General features: G+C 43.2%; 1 protein-coding gene across 2 annotated transcripts in view; it reads left to right on the top strand.

Moving 5' to 3' along the window:
- CABLES1 (Cdk5 and Abl enzyme substrate 1) overlaps window positions 1-21,202 on the top strand; it is an 80,568-nt gene that overhangs the window by 31,508 nt on the left and 27,858 nt on the right. Inside the window, exons 2-4 of one of the 2 annotated variants that reach the window (XM_055704628.1) lie at window positions 11,582-11,653; window positions 13,942-14,034; window positions 20,826-20,903. In XM_055704628.1, the coding sequence (XP_055560603.1) occupies window positions 11,582-11,653; window positions 13,942-14,034; window positions 20,826-20,903 (243 nt within the window). The remainder of the gene's footprint in view (window positions 1-11,581; window positions 11,654-13,941; window positions 14,035-20,825; window positions 20,904-21,202) is intronic. The other variant, XM_055704629.1, reaches the window with a different exon arrangement.

Genomic DNA, 21,202 nt, shown 5'->3' with positions numbered 1-21,202 from the left:
AAATGCTTTGTTAGTAAAGCTTATGGCAGTCCCCTTTGACAAGGCAGAGGTCCATCATCAGATGTGGGAGTGTGGAGGCTGTCCCTGCCTCTGCTCTCTTGGAAGCAGAGGAGGGAGATCCAGTACAAAACTGCCCCTCCTGGGACTTTACTGTCATTTTTAGACCTTTTCGTCCCCACCTCCTATGAGTACAGGTTTTCAACTGAAGTAATGTACAGGGCATATGCACTTGCCATAGGCAGCTTAACATAACATTTCTGTTAACAATTTCTTTGTGATGGGAAGGGCTGGGTAGCTCAGATCCTCCAGACTTCCATAAGGTTAGGGTGTGAACCTGTTCTCAATTAATCATATCTACGAGAAGATGGGTTGCAACTATATTACTAATGATTGCTTTATCTATTTGTTTTCTTATACGCACTGTAGATTAGATCAGGTCAAGGGCTCAAGAGACATTTGAAGTGGGTCACTGTGACACTAGGGGTAGGTCAGCCAACCTGTTCCTTTCTTCACTGCGTAATAATGAATGCAACATATCTGTTGGGTGTGCTGGGGAGAGACTGAACGCGTCAGGAATCATCACTGGAGTTACTTAGTACAGCAATCAGTGTGCTTTAAGAGAGCTGCCTGCTCTTGCATCTGCCTGAGCTGCTGCCTCTGGTTCTTCTGGCATGGCATGGCTGCATGTGGAGATAGTGAAGATAGCACTGGTATGGGTGAACCAAGGCAGGGGAGCTCACTGAGTATGTAAACATGAAATTTGGGTCTTGAGGTGCCTTCTAAAGACTAGCTTTAAAAACTGGTCTTAAAGCAGCCCTCTAAATTGCACTTTGTTGGCCAGATTTGTCACTATGAGATGCTTCTTATTGCTCTGGTAATATAGAATATCAGTAGACCCAGTCTAGCAGAGTGCGCTGGCAGTTTTCCTCGCTTTTGATGTGTTGATGAAACTATTTAGAATAGAATACAATAAAATATTTCAGTTGGAAGGGCCCTGAATGATCGTCTAGTCCAACTGGCTGACCAAAGTTAAAGCATGTTATTAAGGGCATTGTCCAAAATTTTTGGAGGTTTTTTTCCCCCAAAACTGATTGAAAACTGGTATCTCAAAACTGGGTATTTGCTGGCCACCAACTAGTTGGCACCCAGAAAAATTCAGTCCGCTAATAATTAATTTACTAAGTAGAGGACTGCTCACATTACCAGAATAAGCATTATTTCTGTACATCCGATAACCCAGCACTTTGACAGTATGTGGGGAATACAAAAGGCTCTACATTTAGGACCTTTTCATGTCTTCACATCCAGCTGTTTCTGGGGTGGCAGAGCAGTGTGTGTTCCCCCAGTGAGTGAATGGGGACAGTGCCCTTGGAAGAGGCTGTTTGCAGTAGAGAGTAGGGGAGATGCTTTCTGAGCCTCCAGCCTTTGCCAGTTGCAGTGTGTGCTTCTGGGGAAGTATTGGTCCTGGGAAAGGCAGCTCCCCAGCCTGCAGATGTAGGCTGCGTTTGCCAAGGCAATACAAAGTTCATTAGGGTGACTGCTGGGTTGTGAAAACAGGCAGAGAGGCTTCTTGGCAAGCTTCTCTAAATACTGGACACTACTGTACCCCCATACCTTAACAGTGAGCAAATGATACAGCTACACCACCAAATGTTACCAGTATTATGAGGATCTCTGTAATACTTGCTTACAGGGAGTAGGGAGAAATGGGGGTTCCTTATGGAGATCTGATCTCTTAAATGTCACCCTCTAAACCGTGGTTAGTCTTTGTATGTGTACCTGTGATAAGCTGTACTATCGTGTTCGATTTGTAGCTGGTCTTTCACCTTGAGGATCATACGAACTAAATGTTCTGAATGGAGTAAGCTGGTTTCTGAAAACATTTAAATTTTTAACAAAGATCTGTGCCAGAAGAGAGCAACCTGAGGCTGGAAACATGCCAATTATGATATGCGATGCTGAGCAAGGGACCTCAACAGAGAGAGAAGAAAATGATCTAATCCTCTGCTACTATTTGTCAGCCCAGAGTCCAGTAACAGGAAGATGCTGTGTGCAGTCACAGTGGCAGGGAAAGAGGGAGGTCGTTTGCTTTTCCCAGGGTGATTATGCTGGCAGGCTCCAGGATCTGTCCCTAGTGAGAAAAGCCGGGAAGAACTGACCCCTCTCTTGCGAGCCCCATGCCCAGAAGCTCACAGGTAGTTCTGGACAGTAAGGATCTTCCTTTACCTTAATAATGGATCTTGTTGTACTGTTTTTGAAATGTGTCTCCACTATTGCAAATACATTTTTAAAGAAAAGCATAAGCAAGTTCTATATTTTAAGTAGGTATGTCTTTTTGTACTCAGGTGTCTTTGGCATTAAAACTGACTGTGTGAACTAACAGGAAAGAAGGCACTATTCCCTGTGGATGTAATAATACTTATAATTGTGGCACTGGACTGTCTTGCATTATCACAGATATCCAAAAGTATACCCAGTATTGGATATCTAAGCTATCCAATATTTGACGTCTTTGAAACACACGAATTTTTGCCTGGAGCTTTAGCAGTGCATGTCCAGGGAAAGGAGGGCATTGACTCCTGGGTATGTAATATGATGGTGGGAAAAGCACCCAATCCTGAGGGAATCCATAGCAAATGTGCCCAGAACTAAATCTGAAGTATGCACCAGTAAACACTCTGCCACCACCTGTGCCAGCATTCATATCTCATGCATGAAATGCCTCATGCTAGCTTTTGCTTGTTTGGTTTGGTCTTTATGTCCTGCTTACATAGGGGACTTCCTTATTTCCATCAAAAGAACTTTATCTAAGCAATTCACAGTGTCTGGGATATATTTTTTTTTTAGCAATGAGATTTACGAAGTGCCTGTTCAGATCTCTTCTAAGTCCACTGTTAAGATGTGAGATTGAAGGATGTGTTTTTCCGTAGAGCACATGTGCATCTGCAGGCAAGACAGGGATATGAGGCTGGGCTGTAGACAACCTAAGAAGTACCACAAATGAAAGAAAGGAAAACAGACAGGAAAAGGCAGCAGTTTAAATTGCATTGTTATGTATGCAGGCTGGAATTAAAGTCTTTTTTATTTTCAGATGACTTAATAGTGCATATATGTGTTTCCATGTGTTATGGTATCTACTGCATACAGCCTTGACTTGCAAGTGAGTTTCTTAGTTAATTCCAGAAATTTGGCTGCTCTGAAATACAACATTACGGGATTTGATACTTTAAAACCTGAACTTACACTGTGGCTTACCCAAGTACTTGATTTAAGTGTTGTTTCTTCATTTCTTTTCTTAGGAATAGGTATCCTTAGGATGTGACATTTAAGAGCAGTGTTGCTTGTGGACAGACCTAAATATTTATTGGTTTACAGTGCACAGTGTGTCACGCAGAAGCCATCGAGAAGCTGTTAGATTCATGTTGATCAGACAAAGGCTGTTATGGTGTGAGTTTTACTGTAGAAAAAAGACATAGAGGATTCATGTGTTCTTTACAGTGCTATTGTATCTGCTTTGGCAAGCATTCTTGTTTTCATAAGGACAGATGATTAATCTTGTTGTTTGCTCCTTTGCTAGTTTTGAGTGTCTTTAATTAAGCTGGTGCCCATTGATGTCTTGCCATGAATAGATGTGTTAGGTTATGAGGTAATGGCTGTTCTGAAAAATTTAGCTGTGGCAGTGTTCAGGCATACTCAGAATAAATCACTGAGCACAAAGCTTCTGAAAGCTATCATGTTGCTGCAGTCAGTAAAGTGAAGACAGTGGATTTGTAAATCATCAGTTACAGATAATACAGGATGTAGATTTTAGGTGCTTCAGGATCTGAGAGAGCTCTGCTGTCTTTAAATGAATCTTACTGAATTGCAGCTGCAGCTCCTCATTATGGCTTGGGTAGAGCCAACCGTAGGAGGGCTGGGCGCAGACTCAGCTGCCTGCAGAGGGAAGGTGGTTGGTTTCAAACAAGATCTGTCTTTAATGAATTGGGAATACAGCTGAGTAAGGTGGAAATGAAAGGGCCCTCAAAATCAACATATGGTGGTTACTCTTCCATTCTCGCTACACTCAACCCTGTTTTTTTTCTTTCACTAGAGATTTCGTATCAATGCCTAATTTTGAATGCATTTCCTCCCAGAATCATGTCTTCTAGCAAGAGTAATAATTAATGTATTGAGTTGAATTGTGCAAGACGCTAAAAAAACCCCAAACCCCAGTTCTGCCATGCATTCTGTTTTTCTGTGTGCATGTGTATACACATTTACTCTATAGAAATACGTTGTCAGTGAACAACTTTCTTCTCAGCAGTTCTGGTGTAAGTCCCCTGCCTCTTCACAGTGCTGGTATTCCTGGTTTTGTATTTGATATAACCAGACTCAGGTGATCCCTCTGGGACATTGGGACAGAGCCGTGCTAGAATTTTGTGGGCCATTTGAAGGATCGCACGTGTAAAGCTACATAATTGCTGAACAGAGCATTGTGTTGCATTGCCATGCTCTGAAAGGTCAGCGGGATGCTTCAGTATTGTCAGGTTGATTTCCTTCGTTCTCTCCTACTTCTTTCTTTCTGTACTGATTTGACAGGAGTATGGTTTGTACACACACAAAAATAATCCTACCTTCGGAATGGCAATGTAGGTACTTTTTACACTGAGATGTTACGTGCAGACAGGTCAGCAGGCGGCAGTTTGAGTGCTGTGTATACTGAAGCTTCTGCCTTGGGTATTGCAGGAGGAAGAGGCTTGGAGAAGGAGCTGGATGGCAACAGTAGGATACTCAGTGCAAGGGGGAACATCTGGTTTGGGAAGAGTCTAGCATGGAGGCATGTTTATGCTGTAGCTTTCCCCCATCTCCTTATTTTCTGCCTGTCTTCCTGCTTACCCCTGAAGGTTTATGGAGACCGAGGAGCCATTTGGCTGGTGTTTAGTCTTTTAACTGTTGCTAGCTTAAGGTGTGAAGGTCTCTCTCCTTGCAATATGTATCCCAAGGGGAGCAACAGCAAGTTGGGGTTCCTGCTAGCTCAGCATTTCTGCATTGGAGACTTTCCTTCACAGCCCACTGCAGAAGGCTGTGGTCTTAAACCATGTTTGCATCCTGCCTGCACACAGGTGACAGCTAAATGGAGGTGTCTTGGTATGTTCCCTGTGTGTTTGAGTTGGACTGCTGAATTAACAAGGTAACCCATTTTCAGCATGTGCCAGCTGCTTCTAACTGCTGTTGTGGGCAGCCTCACCAGCAACGCTGTGCAGCTTGGAAGTCCGGAATGGAGTTTGATGTCCTTTGCAGAGAATGGCTCCACTGCATAATTATAGTAGCAGGCAATTAAAAACTGCTTTGTATCAGTTTGCGTAGCTCCTGGAAACTCTCTTTCCCTTAATAATTTTTAATAGTCTCAGGGTTTGTTTTTCCTGTGTTTGTCTTCCTGTGATATTGGCAAAAGATAGGAAGAAAATGAGCTTGGACATAGGAATCCCAGTAAAAACTTTGGAGGGCGGGCGAGAGGTGACTCATTAGCAGGTCTTTCATCTGGGTTCAGGCTGGGTCGTGGAGTCAGGGGTCACCAAGTGAATGGGGATTTGTACACAGCTGATGCCTTGTATAATATTTCAGAAGAGTGTATTAATTGACAGTGGCTTAGTCTGGGTGTTTGGGCAGAGGCGTACAGCCAGCAGGCTGGGGAGGAGCCAGGGAGAATTGGCTTTGAGGTTTCCCCAGGGTGGCGAAGGGGCTGGGGACAGGGACATTGCATGTGTCTGGCAGCTCCTTGCTGACTGCTCCCCTGGCCCAGGAGAGAGCCAGCAGCTGCGTTTCTGTTTATACCCAAATCCACACTCCAAAGCAGTCGGGGGGGAGGATGGTAAATGTACCTTATTCAAAACTCAAGAGTTGCTTGCAAGATATGTTTGTGGCCAGTATGTGCTGAAGAAACTGAATTACTGAACAGCCATGGTTTGTTGTGCATTGTAGACCAAAACTATGTTAATATATGTGTGTATTTACTTGTAATATGTATGTATTTACTTTTAATCTTCCTTTTTTTTCCATTCTAGCACTTAGAAGCCTAATTTTAGATCTCATTGAGTACTCTCCTTGTTTTCCTTATACTGTTCAAACCATTTTGGTGCTGGAAGGATCATTATGAATGAGAAGACAGCCCTAGGGGTTGATGTTCCAGTAGAGGCAGGATCAAGGTGAACCTCTGCCTGGTTTGACCTATTGGAGCTGCACATCCAGAGCATGTTTTGGTAACTCCCCAGGGAGTGTTTGCAAAGGACTGGGGTTGCTTTTGGGCAACAGAAGGTTGGCTTTTGGGCAAGAGCTCCTCTCTGAGCCTGGAGCTGGCACCTTTCAGAAGGGTAGATGGATGGCAGAGGGAAACCCCCTGCCTCTAGGCAGACCCTGAGGTATCCTGAACTCATTCCTCACTGCTGCAAATTTTATAATTATTTTCTTTCCACTCCCCTTGTGTACGTATCTAAGGTAGTCTTCCTGTCTGCATAGGAGACACCTTTTGTGATGAAGGCACAGTGAAAATAGAGAATTCAGCATTTTCCAGTGCCAAGCACTCTTGTGCTTTTCTGGTGCTCCCAAGCCACAATATTAGAAATGCGGTTGTGGCCAGAAGGTAACAGCCCCGGTATTTCTGCCTCGTAGCTCTTGTTCATACACATTCACGTTCCCTGGCCACCTGCAGGGAGGAGGTGACCCAGTGAGCATGTGAACTACCGACAGCCTTCAGCTGCTGAAATGGCTTTGCCCTCCCAGTTCAGATGAACAGCAGTCATGGATCCATCATCGCTGCATCTCTGAAGGCATTCAGTTGTCCCAGGCAAAATGGAGAAGCTTGTCCTGAGGGATGCTTTTGTTCTGGGAGCCAGCGACACCCGTGCTACTGACCTCAGCTGTTGTGGGCTTGTAATCTTAACAGAAGCAGGGGGGATCTACGCCCACAACTTTCACCAAAATTAGGCATATTTGAAATGCAGCTTTTTCTTCCTGGTTTTGTAGCTGTGCTGGAAAGTCATTACACATAGATTTATTTTTCCTTATCTCTTGGATTATCATCGGCTTGCTTCCTTCCTTCCTGGGTGAATTTATCCAGTGTTCTGATTACAGCTCCATTTTTTTTATCACCACCTGTCTATGGTGCTTAAGATTTTGTACATTTAATGTGATTGACCTGAGTATTTTGCAGCAGTTGACAGTGGTTGGTTATGGTGAATCTTTTTGCAGTCTACTCACTTTGGCTATTCGAGGTTTTGGTTACAGACCAACTTTATTTTATTTGTCCTTTTATTTTATTTTCTTGTGTGCTTGTATTTTAGTTCATATTTGGAGCTAAGCCACATATTAACCTGACTTTGGAGAGAGGAAACAGACAACATTTTAGGTTTCAAGAAACTTCCAGAGGTTCAGACAGCTGGTCAAAGATACAGCCAGTATGCAAACAGGGTCATGAATATCTTAGAAAACAGCCCTTTAAAATACCAGGACATCAAATATCTCTTTGGTTTCTTTCTTTGGGCTGGGCTTGGAATTCAATTGTAGGTTATTGGTTCTTTCTGGGCTCGTATAACAATTGCGCAGGGGGGAAATGGGAAAAAATTATTTTACATAGGTGTTTAAGGGAAAGTGGTATTACATGATTTTAAAACAAAAAAAGTCCGTAAGTTGCATGAGTCTGTGACCAACAGTGTCCTACAGGGGCTGATTGTTAGAACTAGGAGGTCATCATCTTTCCAGAGCTGAACTGCTTTCTTCTGTATGCGTGGGGAGAGAGGAGTGAGTTTGATATACTTAGGATGTGCTGGTTAAACTAGGAGGAATTTTTTTAAGGCTTTCCATGAATTAGGAGAAATTAACATTTTTAGTGAAACATCTTTCATTTTGTTATTAAGGGCAATTGTATTTTAGTATGTGTTAGCTGGCTGACATTTACTCTGCACAAGTTTTAAAGGATTTTATAATGAAAATGCATCTGCCTAAAGACTTACCCCAAAGCCTGAATCCTGTGTGAGTCAGATAGTGCTATTTTGGTTTTGTCTGCATATACATTTCTTTAACAATAGAAGGATTTTCCCCTAATTATTGCTGAAATAGGACATTTTTTATTATAAAATGGCTTTCAACACAGCTTTACATCAGAATTATGGTGATGTGTGGTAGAAGTGTTTAGGTTACTTCAGTGCAATTGTCTACGTATACTGGCTGCTATACCATGTTAATAAATTTTTGAAAAATAGCCCTTTTAGCAGTCAGGGCTTGTCTACACAAATTCTTTCCTGAAGAAAGAAAGACGATAAATTAATTTAAATATTAAACACCAGTTGAGGCAATTAATTTTTAATTAAGACAGTGAAAAACTGGTTTTGCTTCTATTCCCTGGAACACCCTTTCAAAGGCTTTGCTTTTCCAAAACAGTTTTTTTTTAATATGTGTGTGGCACAGGATGTGACTTTGTTCACAGCAGGTAGGTTCATTACTTGGCATTTCTGGTATAATATCCAGCTGTGAGAGCTTATAAAATACTGGTATTTAGGTCATCTTAATTAGACTTCAAAATAAAGATTTAAGATAAAGTGGAATAATTGCACATACTTCATTGCGGCTTGAGCTGCTTCAGTGAAAAGAAGGTGTGATTCCTGGGTAGTATGAACTGATTTCAGCAGAATTGCTGCAAATCATCCTCACCCGTGCTCCTGTGATTGTTCAGGGAGCTGAACTGATTAAAACTAATGATTTTGGGGAGAGGTGAAAGACATAGTAGCTTTCAGCTGGGTTGAGTGGTGCTGGACTGGATATGCTTGCTCTCATTGCTGCTGACACCAGCACAGGGAGGGGATTGGGCTGGGGCAACCCCCAGATGTATCACTGCAGGCTTCTGGGTGACCTATGCTTCTTCATTACTGGTGATTAGGGGGAGGTTATCGGCTTGCTTCCTTCCTTCCTTCCTTCCTTCCTGGACAAATTTATCCAGAGTTGTGCATATGTTCACACTAGTTGAGAGGGAGCTCAGGTATCAGTGCTGCTCACCCAAGCTTGGGTGAGCAAAGACCTTCTCCCCCTTCGTTGTGCAGACTCACTTGCTGTGTTGGGTCCCCAGAGAACTGCAAGATCACTATCAGTGAAATCAGCGTGAGCATTTTTGTGCCAAGAGGGGTGGCAGTGATTCCCATCCAGCCTGTGTTGCATTTGAGGTTAGTAGGCAAAAACTGGGAGGCAGCGTTCCTCATGCTGTTCTTAAGAAGTTGAGACCAGCAAGGGAAGCCAGAGGAATCTGAACAGTCAGAAGGCAACTGGACAACCAGCTGATGAAATGCAGTTGTGTGTATTTCTGCCAGCCAATGCGTTTGCCTTAATAACATGCAAATGCAGGATCTTGAAACCCATCTCTGCAAAGCCATTGGCAGTGTTGTTGAGGATGGGGCATAACTTTGGGCAAGGAGAGGCTTGGAGGGGGGTTGCAGTGGCGGCTGGAATATGCGTCTGGTGTTGTACAAGTGCCCTACGGGTATCTGAGAGGTAGCTAGGGGAAATACTGTGTGACTAGTTTGATAAAATTAGTACAAAGAAGGTGGCAAGGTTGTGTCTCTTGGCTAACAACATGCAATGTGTGCTTTTGGTGTTGCAGCATCACAGGATGGGAGGGTACTGTCATTTAAGTGTGTTATTAAAGCTACTGACGTATAAAGAGCTATTAAAAAGCAACAGGTATTGTCTGCTACATCAGTGGTGCTGGAGTTGAGAATTCCAACTTCTGTTTATGGACCAATGTAACTGAGAATGGAGAGGGAGCTCCTCCCCATCTGAATTTCTCCCTGTGAGAGCATCTGCATATCCTCTGACTGTGGATAGGGCCAAGGGCGTAGGAGACAGGTGTTTGGTCTCTTCTTCCTTGTCTACACCAGCAAGTTCAGCAACCCTGAAAAGCACTTTGTTTTTTCTTAGCATTTTGAAGGTGTATCCTATCTTGCACCAGATCTTCTAAAATTCTAGTTTAGACAAAGCCTGAGGGGATTTAGGTTTGCATATTTTCCTAAGAGGATTATGCTTCACACTTAGTTGCTCTATAAATTGTTTGAGGGGTTTTTTTATGATTTTCTAAGTACACCAAAAGCCACATGCACATTCAAACAGTCCTTAAATGTGTTGTCTGGGGGTTAGTGATAGAAATATTTTGTTTGAACTGGTAGTAAACTGAATCGCTGAACCTGAGGGTTATTTTGAACTGTAAAACATTCTGGTGGTAATCAGATTTGCAGCACGGCTGCAGGAACAGTTGTAGCAGTGCAACTGGAGGGGCTAGCGAATTGCAAGGATTAGAAACTGCTTACACTGGCATTAGAGAAAACAATTTATTGTGAAAATAAAGCCCAGGAATAAATCAATGAGCACCTTTCCAAGCATGGGGGTGCTCTTTACACATTGAGATTCTGGAAAATCTTTGCTTGCAGATCAAGGCAGTAAGGCAGCTCGGTGAGAAGGATATTAATGTAATTGGGGAAGAAATGGTGGTAGCCTCTGAGGACTTTTATCATTTAAGTTCATACTTATTAAATCACTGCCGAGATACTGTACACCTCAGCAGTGGCCCCTGGGGGTGATGGGTGCTGCCACTCCTCGTGCTAGCTGTGTGCTGCAGCATGGTGCCTTTGCTGCACTGGCTGTCGCAGCTGCTTGACACCCACTGACAGAGCAGTTTTGATGATTGCCAGCTTCATTTTTGATTATGTGCCTGCAGGTGGGCTGTATCTTATACATTTATTTTTTGTATTTACGATGTTTTTTGGAGGGCTCGGTGCAGCTCTTTGTTTTGTGCTGTTGTTGGAGCGTTTGGAGGTTGTGCATCAGCAGTTGCTGCTGAAACCAAGCTTGTACTGGGGCTTCTTCCCTGCCCACTAGAAGAGTTGGAAAACTTGAAATGCCAAGATTTCCTTACTTCATTTCACTGAGGGTAGAGGAAGGATCTTACTCAGCTGTAGAAAACTCCTTTAAAACAGGATTAAACTTACCTGTGCTGCTGACAGGGATGGCCAGAGTTGCCTTTTAAACTGCTGGTTTGTCCCCACTGCTGCCAGCTCTGCCATCTTTTGTCTCTCTTCAGTCACTCCTCACGGGAGTGGTGGGATGGGCATCACTGAGAAATGAGTGGCATTTATCTGGTAAAAAGAGCAAGGGGCAAAGAGAAGTGTGTCCTGTGGCAGTGTGATAAAATTTACGTCTGCATTATTTTATCGAAGAGCTGTACTTGTAGTGTTGCAGGCTATATACCACAGAAAACGTGGGGCTGGTGTTAGGTGGGTGTTAAACCCTTGAAGGAAGGAAAACCTGAAAGCACAAACTAAGGAGGAGCTGTTGGGAAGTTTCAGCTCCTGTTTTGCTGTAGAAGCTTGTATAGAATAAGTTTGCTTCTGGTTGGGATAAAATAGATTTGGTAAGATAAGCAGAATGGAATAAACCTTATAAATATCCAAGGTGTGGCTTGGCTAGTGAACGGTGGTTTATGGGCTTTACTAAGTAAGACCTCTGAGGACTTTCTCGTGCCCTCTAACCAACGGTGATGTTTTGTGTTCTGTTTTCCCTGCAGACGTCGGTTGATCTCCCAGCGATCTTCTCTGGAGACTCTGGAGGACATCGAGGAAAACGCCCCACTGCGGAGGTCATTTTATTTACTCTGTCTCTCTGGTTACTTGTCTCTAAGGCATGTGCGTGGACAGACTCACTGTTCCTTCCCATGTTGAAAAGTAGCTGGGTGTTCACATTAAGATGTTCTTCATAGTGGGTAAAGGTATTGAAACCTCACGCACTGTGCAAGGTGGTAGGTGACATGAATTACACGTTCCTGGCTTTAGGTTATTAAATAAAAAGTCAGGTTTTAAATAAAATGTCAGGAAGTGAAAAGTCAGATTTGATTAATAGAAGAGTTTAGTTGTCACTAACATGAATGACTAGCCCCTAACATATGTAGTACCTTTGAAAAGTAAGTACAGCTGGTTTAATAAAGTAAGCTTTTGAAAGTTAGTATTTTTACTATCATTTTTAATGGATTTTTATTGTTTGTTTTCTCAGCACATGCAGTCTTATTTTGGTAACCAGCGTTACTGGCTTTGTGTGTTGGCTGGTAGGTTTGTGACTGCCACCTCACTAATAAATCTGCCCCCATATTTGTTGTATCAGCAGCTTCAGTGCAGTTTTATTTCTGCATCCAGGAGTCCACAGCTTCTCTGAGGACCACAGTAATTAGTCAATAGGCAATCCCCTGGGGTGATGGAAAATGGAGCAACTGCCTAACAGTTCAGAAATGGACTGATGAGTAATCTGACCAGTGCATGGTATGCTTTCAGGTCAGCTGTTTGGCGAGGCAACAGCTTAATTTTGCATGTCTCTTTATCTTAGGACCTGTAATTCAGCTGGTTCGCAGCGGTGTTTAGCCTATAGATTTGTTTATCCACTTGCAGATTGGCTGTCTCTCCCCACCTCGAAGCAAAGACTTAATAGCAGAGGCTGTACTAACTGGCCTATTACCAAGGCTTGATTATTTCTACAAAGCTTGCTGCTGAATGCTTGCCAGCATGTTACGGAGCATTCTCATAATTGATTCAAACATGTATAATTGGCAAAGATAAACACGAAGTATGGTTTGCAAGGCAGTATTTTTACTTGCTAATTTGCAGAATTGGTGGTAGAACCTCTCTCAGTGGTATTTTCCCGTGAAGAAGCTAACAGAGCTAATTGCGACCAGACGGTCAGGGAATCTCATGGATTTTACTAACAGGAGGAAGGCAGAAATGGCAAAGCAATGGGGTCCCTGTCTTGGGGTGCATCCCTGCAGCATGATGGCTTTTGGGTACAGCAGCAGGGACTGGCAGTCCCTGGTGGCTTGGGACCCGTGGTCTGTGGTTTCAGTCCCACAAAAGGACCTGTGGGAGTCGGGAAGCTGCTGAACTCTGCCGATGCATAGGAGAGGATGGAAAAAATAGGTTAGGGAGGCTCAATGCAGACAGACTGTGCTGGTTCTGTGCACCGGTCGAGGATGCTTGTCCCTTAGCTCCCACAGATGACGCTGCAGCTGCAGTCCAGCAGCCCTGGCTGCGCACTGAGCGCGGGAGGTCTCCGATGCCTGCGCGCTCTGCCGTGCCTTGCAACAAAACAGCACTGAGATGAAACAGAGAAAGCTTTCACATGTGCTGTGGTTTCAGCTGATTAAAAAGAGCAAGGCTGAAAGCTGGGGGGAGGATATTGCTGTTTGTCTCATTTCTCTTCCTTCTGGCAATTTCTTTCTCTAACTGCAATTTTAAAAGTGCGTTCAGATGTAAAATAGAATTAAAGATTAATGTTTTGAAGAGTGATTATTTTTTTTTTTTAATTTTTCCCTGAGGTAATTTATTTTATTTTCAGGTATTTTTGTGCTGTCAGGAATGTGAAGAGTAATATTTAGAGTTAAAAATAATCAGAATTATCTTTGCAAATGAGAGATTTTAAATGTTTCTGAAATTAAAACAAGAGAGAACTTTCCTCAGTAGCCCCTTTGTCAGTAGCAGAGGACTATACAAATGTGTGGGTGTTGGTGTGGTGGGAAAATCGCTTATTTATCAGGTTTTATTTTGGTTTAATTTTTTTCCACTGGAAGCTTGGGCTAAGCTGTCATGGCCATTACAGGAAGTTTTATTTTGCTGAGATTTTGTTATGATGTGTTTTTTTGCATGAAGGGAGGAGTGGTGGTGCCTTTTCTTACAATTATTTTAAATATTTTTTTTTTATTTGAGCTGTCACATTTCCAGACTTATTGTCTTTATTGTTCTTGCTGATTCCTAACACAGGGTGACTTGAATCATTTGTCTTGTCTTTCCTTCCTGCCTTTGTGTAGACTTCTTGGCCGTACAGCAGAGAACTGAGTCCTTTTCTTGTTTTCTCTTCCCCCCCCCCTCCCCGTGATTTATTTTTCAGATGTCGAACACTCTCAGGATCACCCAGACCAAAGAACTTCAAGAAGGTTCATTTTATCAAGAACATGCGGCAGCATGATACCAGAAATGGCAGGTACTGTGCATGCAAAGGCTGCTTCTACAAAGGCAATCCATGGGCGCGAGGGGGAGGGCAGGGTCAGCATCCCTGTGCAAGAGCACAGCGTGCCATTGCCGCTTACTGAATGTGATGGACTTTAAAATAGTCTGTGAAGGTGCAGGCTGCAGTGCATGCTCCTTCCTCGAGGGAAGTACGAGTCAATGGAAGTGCTGGCCCATAGATTTTTAAGACCTGTGTCTCTTTCATACAAATACCCTGCGTGAAAGGAAAACGCGCGGTGCTGTCAGAGTAAGCTAGGCATAATCTGGTTGTTTTTCTTTGAGGGTAGTGCCAGGTGCTAAGTGTGAGAGGGGCACATGGCCAAACGTGCCTGGAACAAGTTTAGCAACAAGTGAATGATACTTCAACATCTGTTAGTGGATACAAAGTGCTGGCTGGGTAACGCGCGGCTGGAGGTGGCTGTGGCAAGGTGAGGAGCGGGATCCTTGTCTTCAGGGCAGACGCAGGCAGAGGGGCTCCTGGGGGATGTGCGAGGGGTGCAGCTGCGGCCGCAGCACCCCCGAGCTGGGACCTGCACTGCCCAGATGGCAGCCAGAGGCACTGGTGGGACCTGTACAGCAGCGGTCGGCTGGGACTTCCCGTACTGCAGAGGTATGGTGCCTGTCGTCATGCTCCCATCAGCAAAATAGGTTCTTTATTGCAGTATCATCCAGCTCGGAAGTGAAACTAGCTCCTCCCTGCTTATAAAGAAGACATCTGCCCTCTGTGCTTTTTTTTCCCAAGATAGTTTCCCCATGTGCCTTGCGTTTTTATTCTTGTCCTTCCAAACCTGAATAGGTTTGCAATAGCCTACCTGAACAGGTTGCATATAGACCAAACCCTCCCACTGAGAACTGACCCATGCACGTACCTGTTCGCATACAGCTGCCATGGGTGTGAACCACGTACGTTCCTGTGGACCAGCTTGTGCGTGTAGCCTGTGGTCTCCATCAGACATGGAATGAGGTCAATAGAAATTGTGACATTATGTTTGAACCACAGGTTTTATGAATTGAACTCTGGTAGGTGTTACTTGGCTCAAGCAAAATTTTCCTCACATTTGTTCTCAGACATACAATTAAATGCAGTGAAAGGTAGTAATCAACATAAACGTTGCAGAAGGTGGGATGACGGCTTTTTAGAAACAGCTCTTACAGCAAACAAACGCATACAGAACTGTTGACTGTTGTTTGACTAGCAGCTGATTATTGTCATTACAACAAATACATGTGGAAATCAAATGCCGAAAAGCAGCCCTCTAACTTTAGTCTGTTTTTTGCATAAATAGATGTTTGCTCTAGGAATTTCTTACAGCACAAAATACTTGTAAGTTATTATGCAAATTCCACAGAGAACGAGTAATTTCTGAGATGTGTCTATAAAATACATGCATAAGCCTGATAGAAACATTACCTGCAAAAAAATGAATAAATACTTGATTCATAAACTCTTTTCTCTTATCTTTTGCAAAAAAGTATTTGTAGGATATATGCAGCATTTTATCTTAATTCATAGATCAGCCATTATGTCTGATAATATAACTGGTTTTTTTTGCTGAGAAGACAGTGCGAAAGCTTCTGTTATTCGACCGGTTTCTTATCTTTATTAGCAGACACAGTTTTCCAGAATATTTTCATAATCATAGTGAAGATCTCTTTATCTAGCATACAGATACAATTAGCATATGATAGACAGTTTTGGAAGTGCTTTTCATCCTATGGACAAAGAGCCACAGTAGTATTAGCTAAAAATAAAATGCAAAGTCAATACTTTGTGTCACCCCTAAGGCCAGCTAAGTCTAGCAATAAGTAATGTGAGCGCATACCTTGTTTTTATGAGAGATCTGGGTGGTGTTGCAGTTGCTGAAGTTAATAGGCATTCTGGATGAAAAGGACCTTGAAGTTCAGGTGGATCAGCTTTATGTATTCATCGTAAAATCAACAAAGTTTATAAGTACCTCAAGACATTTAGAGCTGGTGTCCTCCCCAGTGACAAAGAGGAGCCACAGGTATTGGAGTGGATAGAAAACCCTTGTGGGGCTCCTTCCCATGCCCAGGACCTCGTCCCAGGCAGCTTGTGCACGGTCGTGCAGAACACAGGTGGTGTGCCAGGCTGCAGTTGGGCTGTCTGAGCTCTCTGCAGAAGTCCTGACCCTTCTGTCACAGCATGTCAACCTTTCACTCAACTTGAGGAACCCAGCTTTGAAAGCATCTGTCTACACAGGATGTATTTTTGAATTGTGAAGTTGATAGCTGGGCTATAAAATAGCTAGCGCTTTTAGTAATTGTTTTACTGGCTTGTGACTGACAGTGAAGAAAACTGCAGCGTGGATGATAGCTCAGGGCACCTTTCTCTGGTAACTGCCCTTATTTGTGGCTTTCAACCTGTAAAGTGACATGTCCTTGTCCTGTGGTACTGAGAGCTCTTCCCCCTCAGCCCCAGGGATGGCATGTGCTGAGCAATGATGCTCTGGGTCCAGCCTTCAGGAGTCCAGCAGCAAGGCAGGACTGGCTGTGGGAAAAAGAGTTCAGCTATTTAGCACAGAGGAAAATCACCTATACACAGACCGCAGCTTATCAGGCAGTCCTTGTAAAGCTTCCTGTTGATGGTTCTGGGCACTGGTTAAACCGGTTTCTTCAGATTTCTAGGACATGGCTTATTAAAGGAGCTGGAAAATTGCGTTTCCTAGATTGTATTATCAAAGCACTCTTGTAAAATAGCACAAAATTAATTTTCCCATTAAAAGACAAAGACAAGTCAGCCCTGACATACAAATTAGCACACGTAGCCACCGGTGTGTGGTTTTACCCACTTTACTCAGCATTATTGGTGCTATCTTCCCTTACTGTGAAGCAGATTTCCGATCTAGCAGTAACAGGCCACCAAAGCAGCAACCTGAGCCAGCTGAACAAACAAATTCGTGGTGAGAACGGGACAAGAACATTTCTACAGTCATCCTATATAGCAGATAAAAAGCAGTAGAACAATGCTCCTCTCCCACCCCCATGCCATTGCTTTCTTAATTTTTTTGTTAGCACACAGATCTAAGCCCTTGTCATTGTGGAAATGCACACACATGTGCTTTTAAGAGGCTGACTGTTTGCATTGTCCTCACAGTTGATAATTACTCTCAGCCACCTTCCCATAGCCCCAGCTTGGACTTGGGAGGATCCAAAATGATGGCTGCTACCCAGGCAGCATCCGTGGTTTCTGTGTACACCTTTGCGTGCAGGGCAGCAAAGCCCTGGTAGTCAGACATCATTGGTCAGGTATGAGAAAAGCGGCTATAGTATTCTGCATGTATATCACGTTGCCTGATCACAGCCTTTTCAACATAGTCAAACCTAGGCAGATGCTAAAAACCCCAGACATTATTCTTCTTCAAGCTAAGCGAATTCCTGATTCTGTTGAGCACCTTGTGCTCAGTAAGGTTTTTTAGTTTCATAACATACACCTCCTTAAAGAAGTAGGAAGATTAGCTTTTACAGTCTCAGACAGTTGCACATTGTCAGAGCTCTCCTGCAAAATAATGGTTGCTCTGCACCATAGTAATTAGTACAACTTCTTGGTGAAATGTGATGATTAGAGAGTTAAAACCTTTTCAGGAAGTGATTTTAAACACGTCTAGGTGGCACAGTGGCAGTCAGGGCTCATAAACCTGCTCTGACTCAAGCTGCTTCTGATGTCGAAGATAACTCATTCAGAGCTGCACATGATCATAGATGCCCTTTGTTGAAGAGTTGAAAGCCAGGAAAATGCTTTTCTCCCATAAACAATAATTGGATTTTCTTGACCAGCAACGGGCTTCCACCACACCTTCTCCAAAGCATACTTTACGGCAAGTTTCTGGACTTTCTGTCCCAGCAAGTCATTGCAGGCTTTCAGAATTTTTTTCTTTTCCTTGCCTGTCACCAGACCTCTAAATGAAATGCTGTTTTATCCCTCGGTGTTGAGCTTCTGACCACTGCCTTCCCTGCTTTTCTTCCAGTCCAGCTCCTAAGGCTGTTTTGCACCAGCTTCCTCCAGCAGCTCTGCAGATAAGGTTTTGTGGCATCATGGCAGTGGAGGCAATGGGCTCCTCTCCTGCTCAGCCTGGGAGATCTTTATGTAAAGAGAGTCCCTCAGTTTATGGAAAGAGAGGCAATACTTGGGTCCCAAGAGAAAGAAGTCTGAAGAAACCTGAGGCTGGGCTGGGGGCTTTTTATTTACCTTCTGGTCTGATTTCTTTCTGATACACAGAGCAAGTTTTCCGGGGTAACTTCCCACTGTTGTCTTTGCTTGTGGACGTAGAAGCACCATTGTTTTTTCTGTTCAAGTTTTAAGAAATGAGGGGTTTTTGTGTAGGGCACTGGTGGAAGAGCTGTATTTCCAGAAGCAACCAGAGGGACTGGAGGGAATACGCTTAGTGCGTACCATGGTTTTCCAAATTCAGAGATGCTTTCTGATGTCAGTCTTGAAACCTGTGCCAAGTTTCATACATCAGCAAACAAGGCTTCCAGTGAACAAGCAAGCTGTTGTGAGTAGCAACCATTCAGCAATAAACAGTGGCAAGCACAAAATTAATCATATGCCAGGTTTTTTTGCTTGTAGATTGCCTTTCTCAAATGTGAAAAATTATTCCCCCCTGCTGTATAACTTACTGCTGCACCATGACACAATCTTATAGGATCTGAGATACTTACCATTGCAGCATTCAGACAAACGATGACATCATACTTTATCTGCTGCAGGATAATGTCCTAATGCTGTATGCATGTTTATTATTAGAAACCCTCCTTTATTAAAGGACAAATACCACTTTGCTTTTAAACATGCTTTTAAGGAAGAAAATAGGATTGCTGTAACAGAACGATCCAGGAGAAGGAAAATTGATCATTCTGCATTTTTCCAAGCATTACATGCAGCAGCTCTCTTGGGGTTCTAAACCTTTTCCAGGAACGATGAGTAAGCTGGTTCCTTAAGGAAATAGTGTTTTAATAGCAGCATAACTGCTACAAGATTTATAGATGCATATGATGGTGTTCGAACAGTCAGGAACAAAACAGCTCACTAGGGGTTTTTGCCCAGTTTTGCCCAGTGTAGGACAAAGGTTGAAAAATTCAGGTGAAATCCTCACTTACAGATCTGTGGCACACAATGTCAGAAAAACCAATGCTGGAGAGCAGAGCAAGGAAGTGCAATAGCCCTGACAAGCATCCTGGCAGTAGGTGCTAGCATTTGGACCCAAGTGGAGATTTTTAGAAAGGCGAAACATTAGTAAATTCTAACTCTAATCAGATCAGAAGATGGCACAAATTGCCATCACTGTGTCCTAGATGAATTCGAGGGGATGCAGCCTGTTGGCCAACTTTAGAGGGAAGGAGGGTCCTTTTAGTGTGCATTGTACAATTGTCAGAGTCCTGAAGGTAATAAGGAAAGAGGGTATATTTATAAACAATCAGTTATTTATTGGCATTTTTTTATGTCTTACATCTTGATCAAGCTTGTCTTGGCTTCTTGCTAAATCTGCATCTCCCAAAACTATAATAATGTACCTATTGGCAGTTCATGCAGTTTTATGGAAAGTGGATCTTGACTTCAAGGTGGTTCTGATGTTGCTGAATGATTATGTCAGAGCTTCATGGCTGAAGGTAGCAGCGTGGCTGTAAAAGGGATAGGTTACTCTAAGGTTTGATTTAATGCCACACCGTGACTTTGCAGATGATGCAGAGATTTGGAGACTGGTTAAAAATATAAGGCGTTTGCTGTGAGTGGCCTGTATTCTGAGATAAGGTACTGTATGCTTTCATGTAGCCAAATCCTGAGCTACCTGCCTATAAGGAATGAAGGCAAGCCATGCTTACGGGAGGTGGGATTCATCCCTGACCGTTAGTGACTGAGATAGACGTGGCGCTGGAGGAGAAGGGGTAAGGAGCTATGGGATCTGTGCCTGTGTCCCAGTCGTGTCTGAGTGTCAATGTGACATCATAACCAAGAGGGCTGGTGTGGTCACTGAGCACAGAGGCTGGCAGGTCGTCAGGGCTGGGCACTGATTTGAAAGGTAAGACTGAAAGATGTGATGTTTCTGTCTGCCATCTGTGCAACTGCTGAGGCCACTGATACTGCCCAAAGAGCCAGAAGGGTGATGGGGGAAAAACTGGAGAAGACTCAAGGAGGAACCTGGAAAACAGCAAAAGGATCTGAAAGCTTAGGATAATGGCAAATTTTGACTTCATCCATGAATCAGGCTATTTCAGGAACAAGAAGCTGAAAATCAAGGGAGTCCTTTGGTTTAGCAGAGAAAGGCCATGACCAGCAGCTGGAAATTCTTTGTCCAATAAAGCCAACCACAGAGTCATGGTGTCTTACCAAAGGTGGTTGGTGGTGTGTGTCACCTGGGTTGCTGCTGGGTTTGTCTGTTTAGTTTCAGCCATAGCGGTGAATTGTCAGAACAGCCTCTTGCCTCTCTGGGTGAACTCCTTCCACAAGAAAAACACCTCTCCTGGATTCCAAGTAATGTATTCAGTTCTCCCTAGAAAGTTCTGTAGAAGGGATGCAAGTCCACTACTCATTCACTATGTAATGTATGGCACAGGTTTCAGCACTTCTGTAGAGACTCAGTAGCAGGATACCCAACCTGTAAGATAAAAAAAGAAGAGGGACAAATCATCTGTGATGGAAGTTTTACAATTATTAATTCCTCAATGGTAACATCTGTTGCTTTGCTTATTGTGGTGAGATTTTTAAATTTTAGTCTTTGATTTCTTTTATTTTCTTTTATATTTTAGAATAGTCCTTATCAGCAGCAGAAGATCCTTCTGTAGCATATTTTCAGTGCTGCCATATCGAGACTGTACCCAAGTCGGGTATGTATATTTATACACATACTACATAGTCTTTCTGGGCCTGCATGTAGACCTGATAACAGACAACAGCATGATGGAGGCTAATGCTTTTACATATCTGCTCTGAGAAAAGATAAATGCACTTAGATATATTTACCTTGTGGAACATTACCAAGTTAAAACTGCAGCTCTCAGTCCCCAGGTTATTTATATGTGTTGTGGTATCTTTGATTATTTCACTGGAGAAAATTCCCCCCTGAAATCAATGTTCTTGAAAAATGCACTGTTTTTATCGTTTCTTTTGCCTTCACTCATCTTCG

Source organism: Falco cherrug, chromosome 3 (assembly GCF_023634085.1).
Source record: "Falco cherrug isolate bFalChe1 chromosome 3, bFalChe1.pri, whole genome shotgun sequence".
In the NCBI taxonomy this organism is placed as follows: Eukaryota; Metazoa; Chordata; class Aves; order Falconiformes; family Falconidae; genus Falco; species Falco cherrug.
The sequence above is the reverse complement of the archived record's forward strand: the minus strand, read 5'-3'. Positions and strand labels throughout refer to the sequence as shown.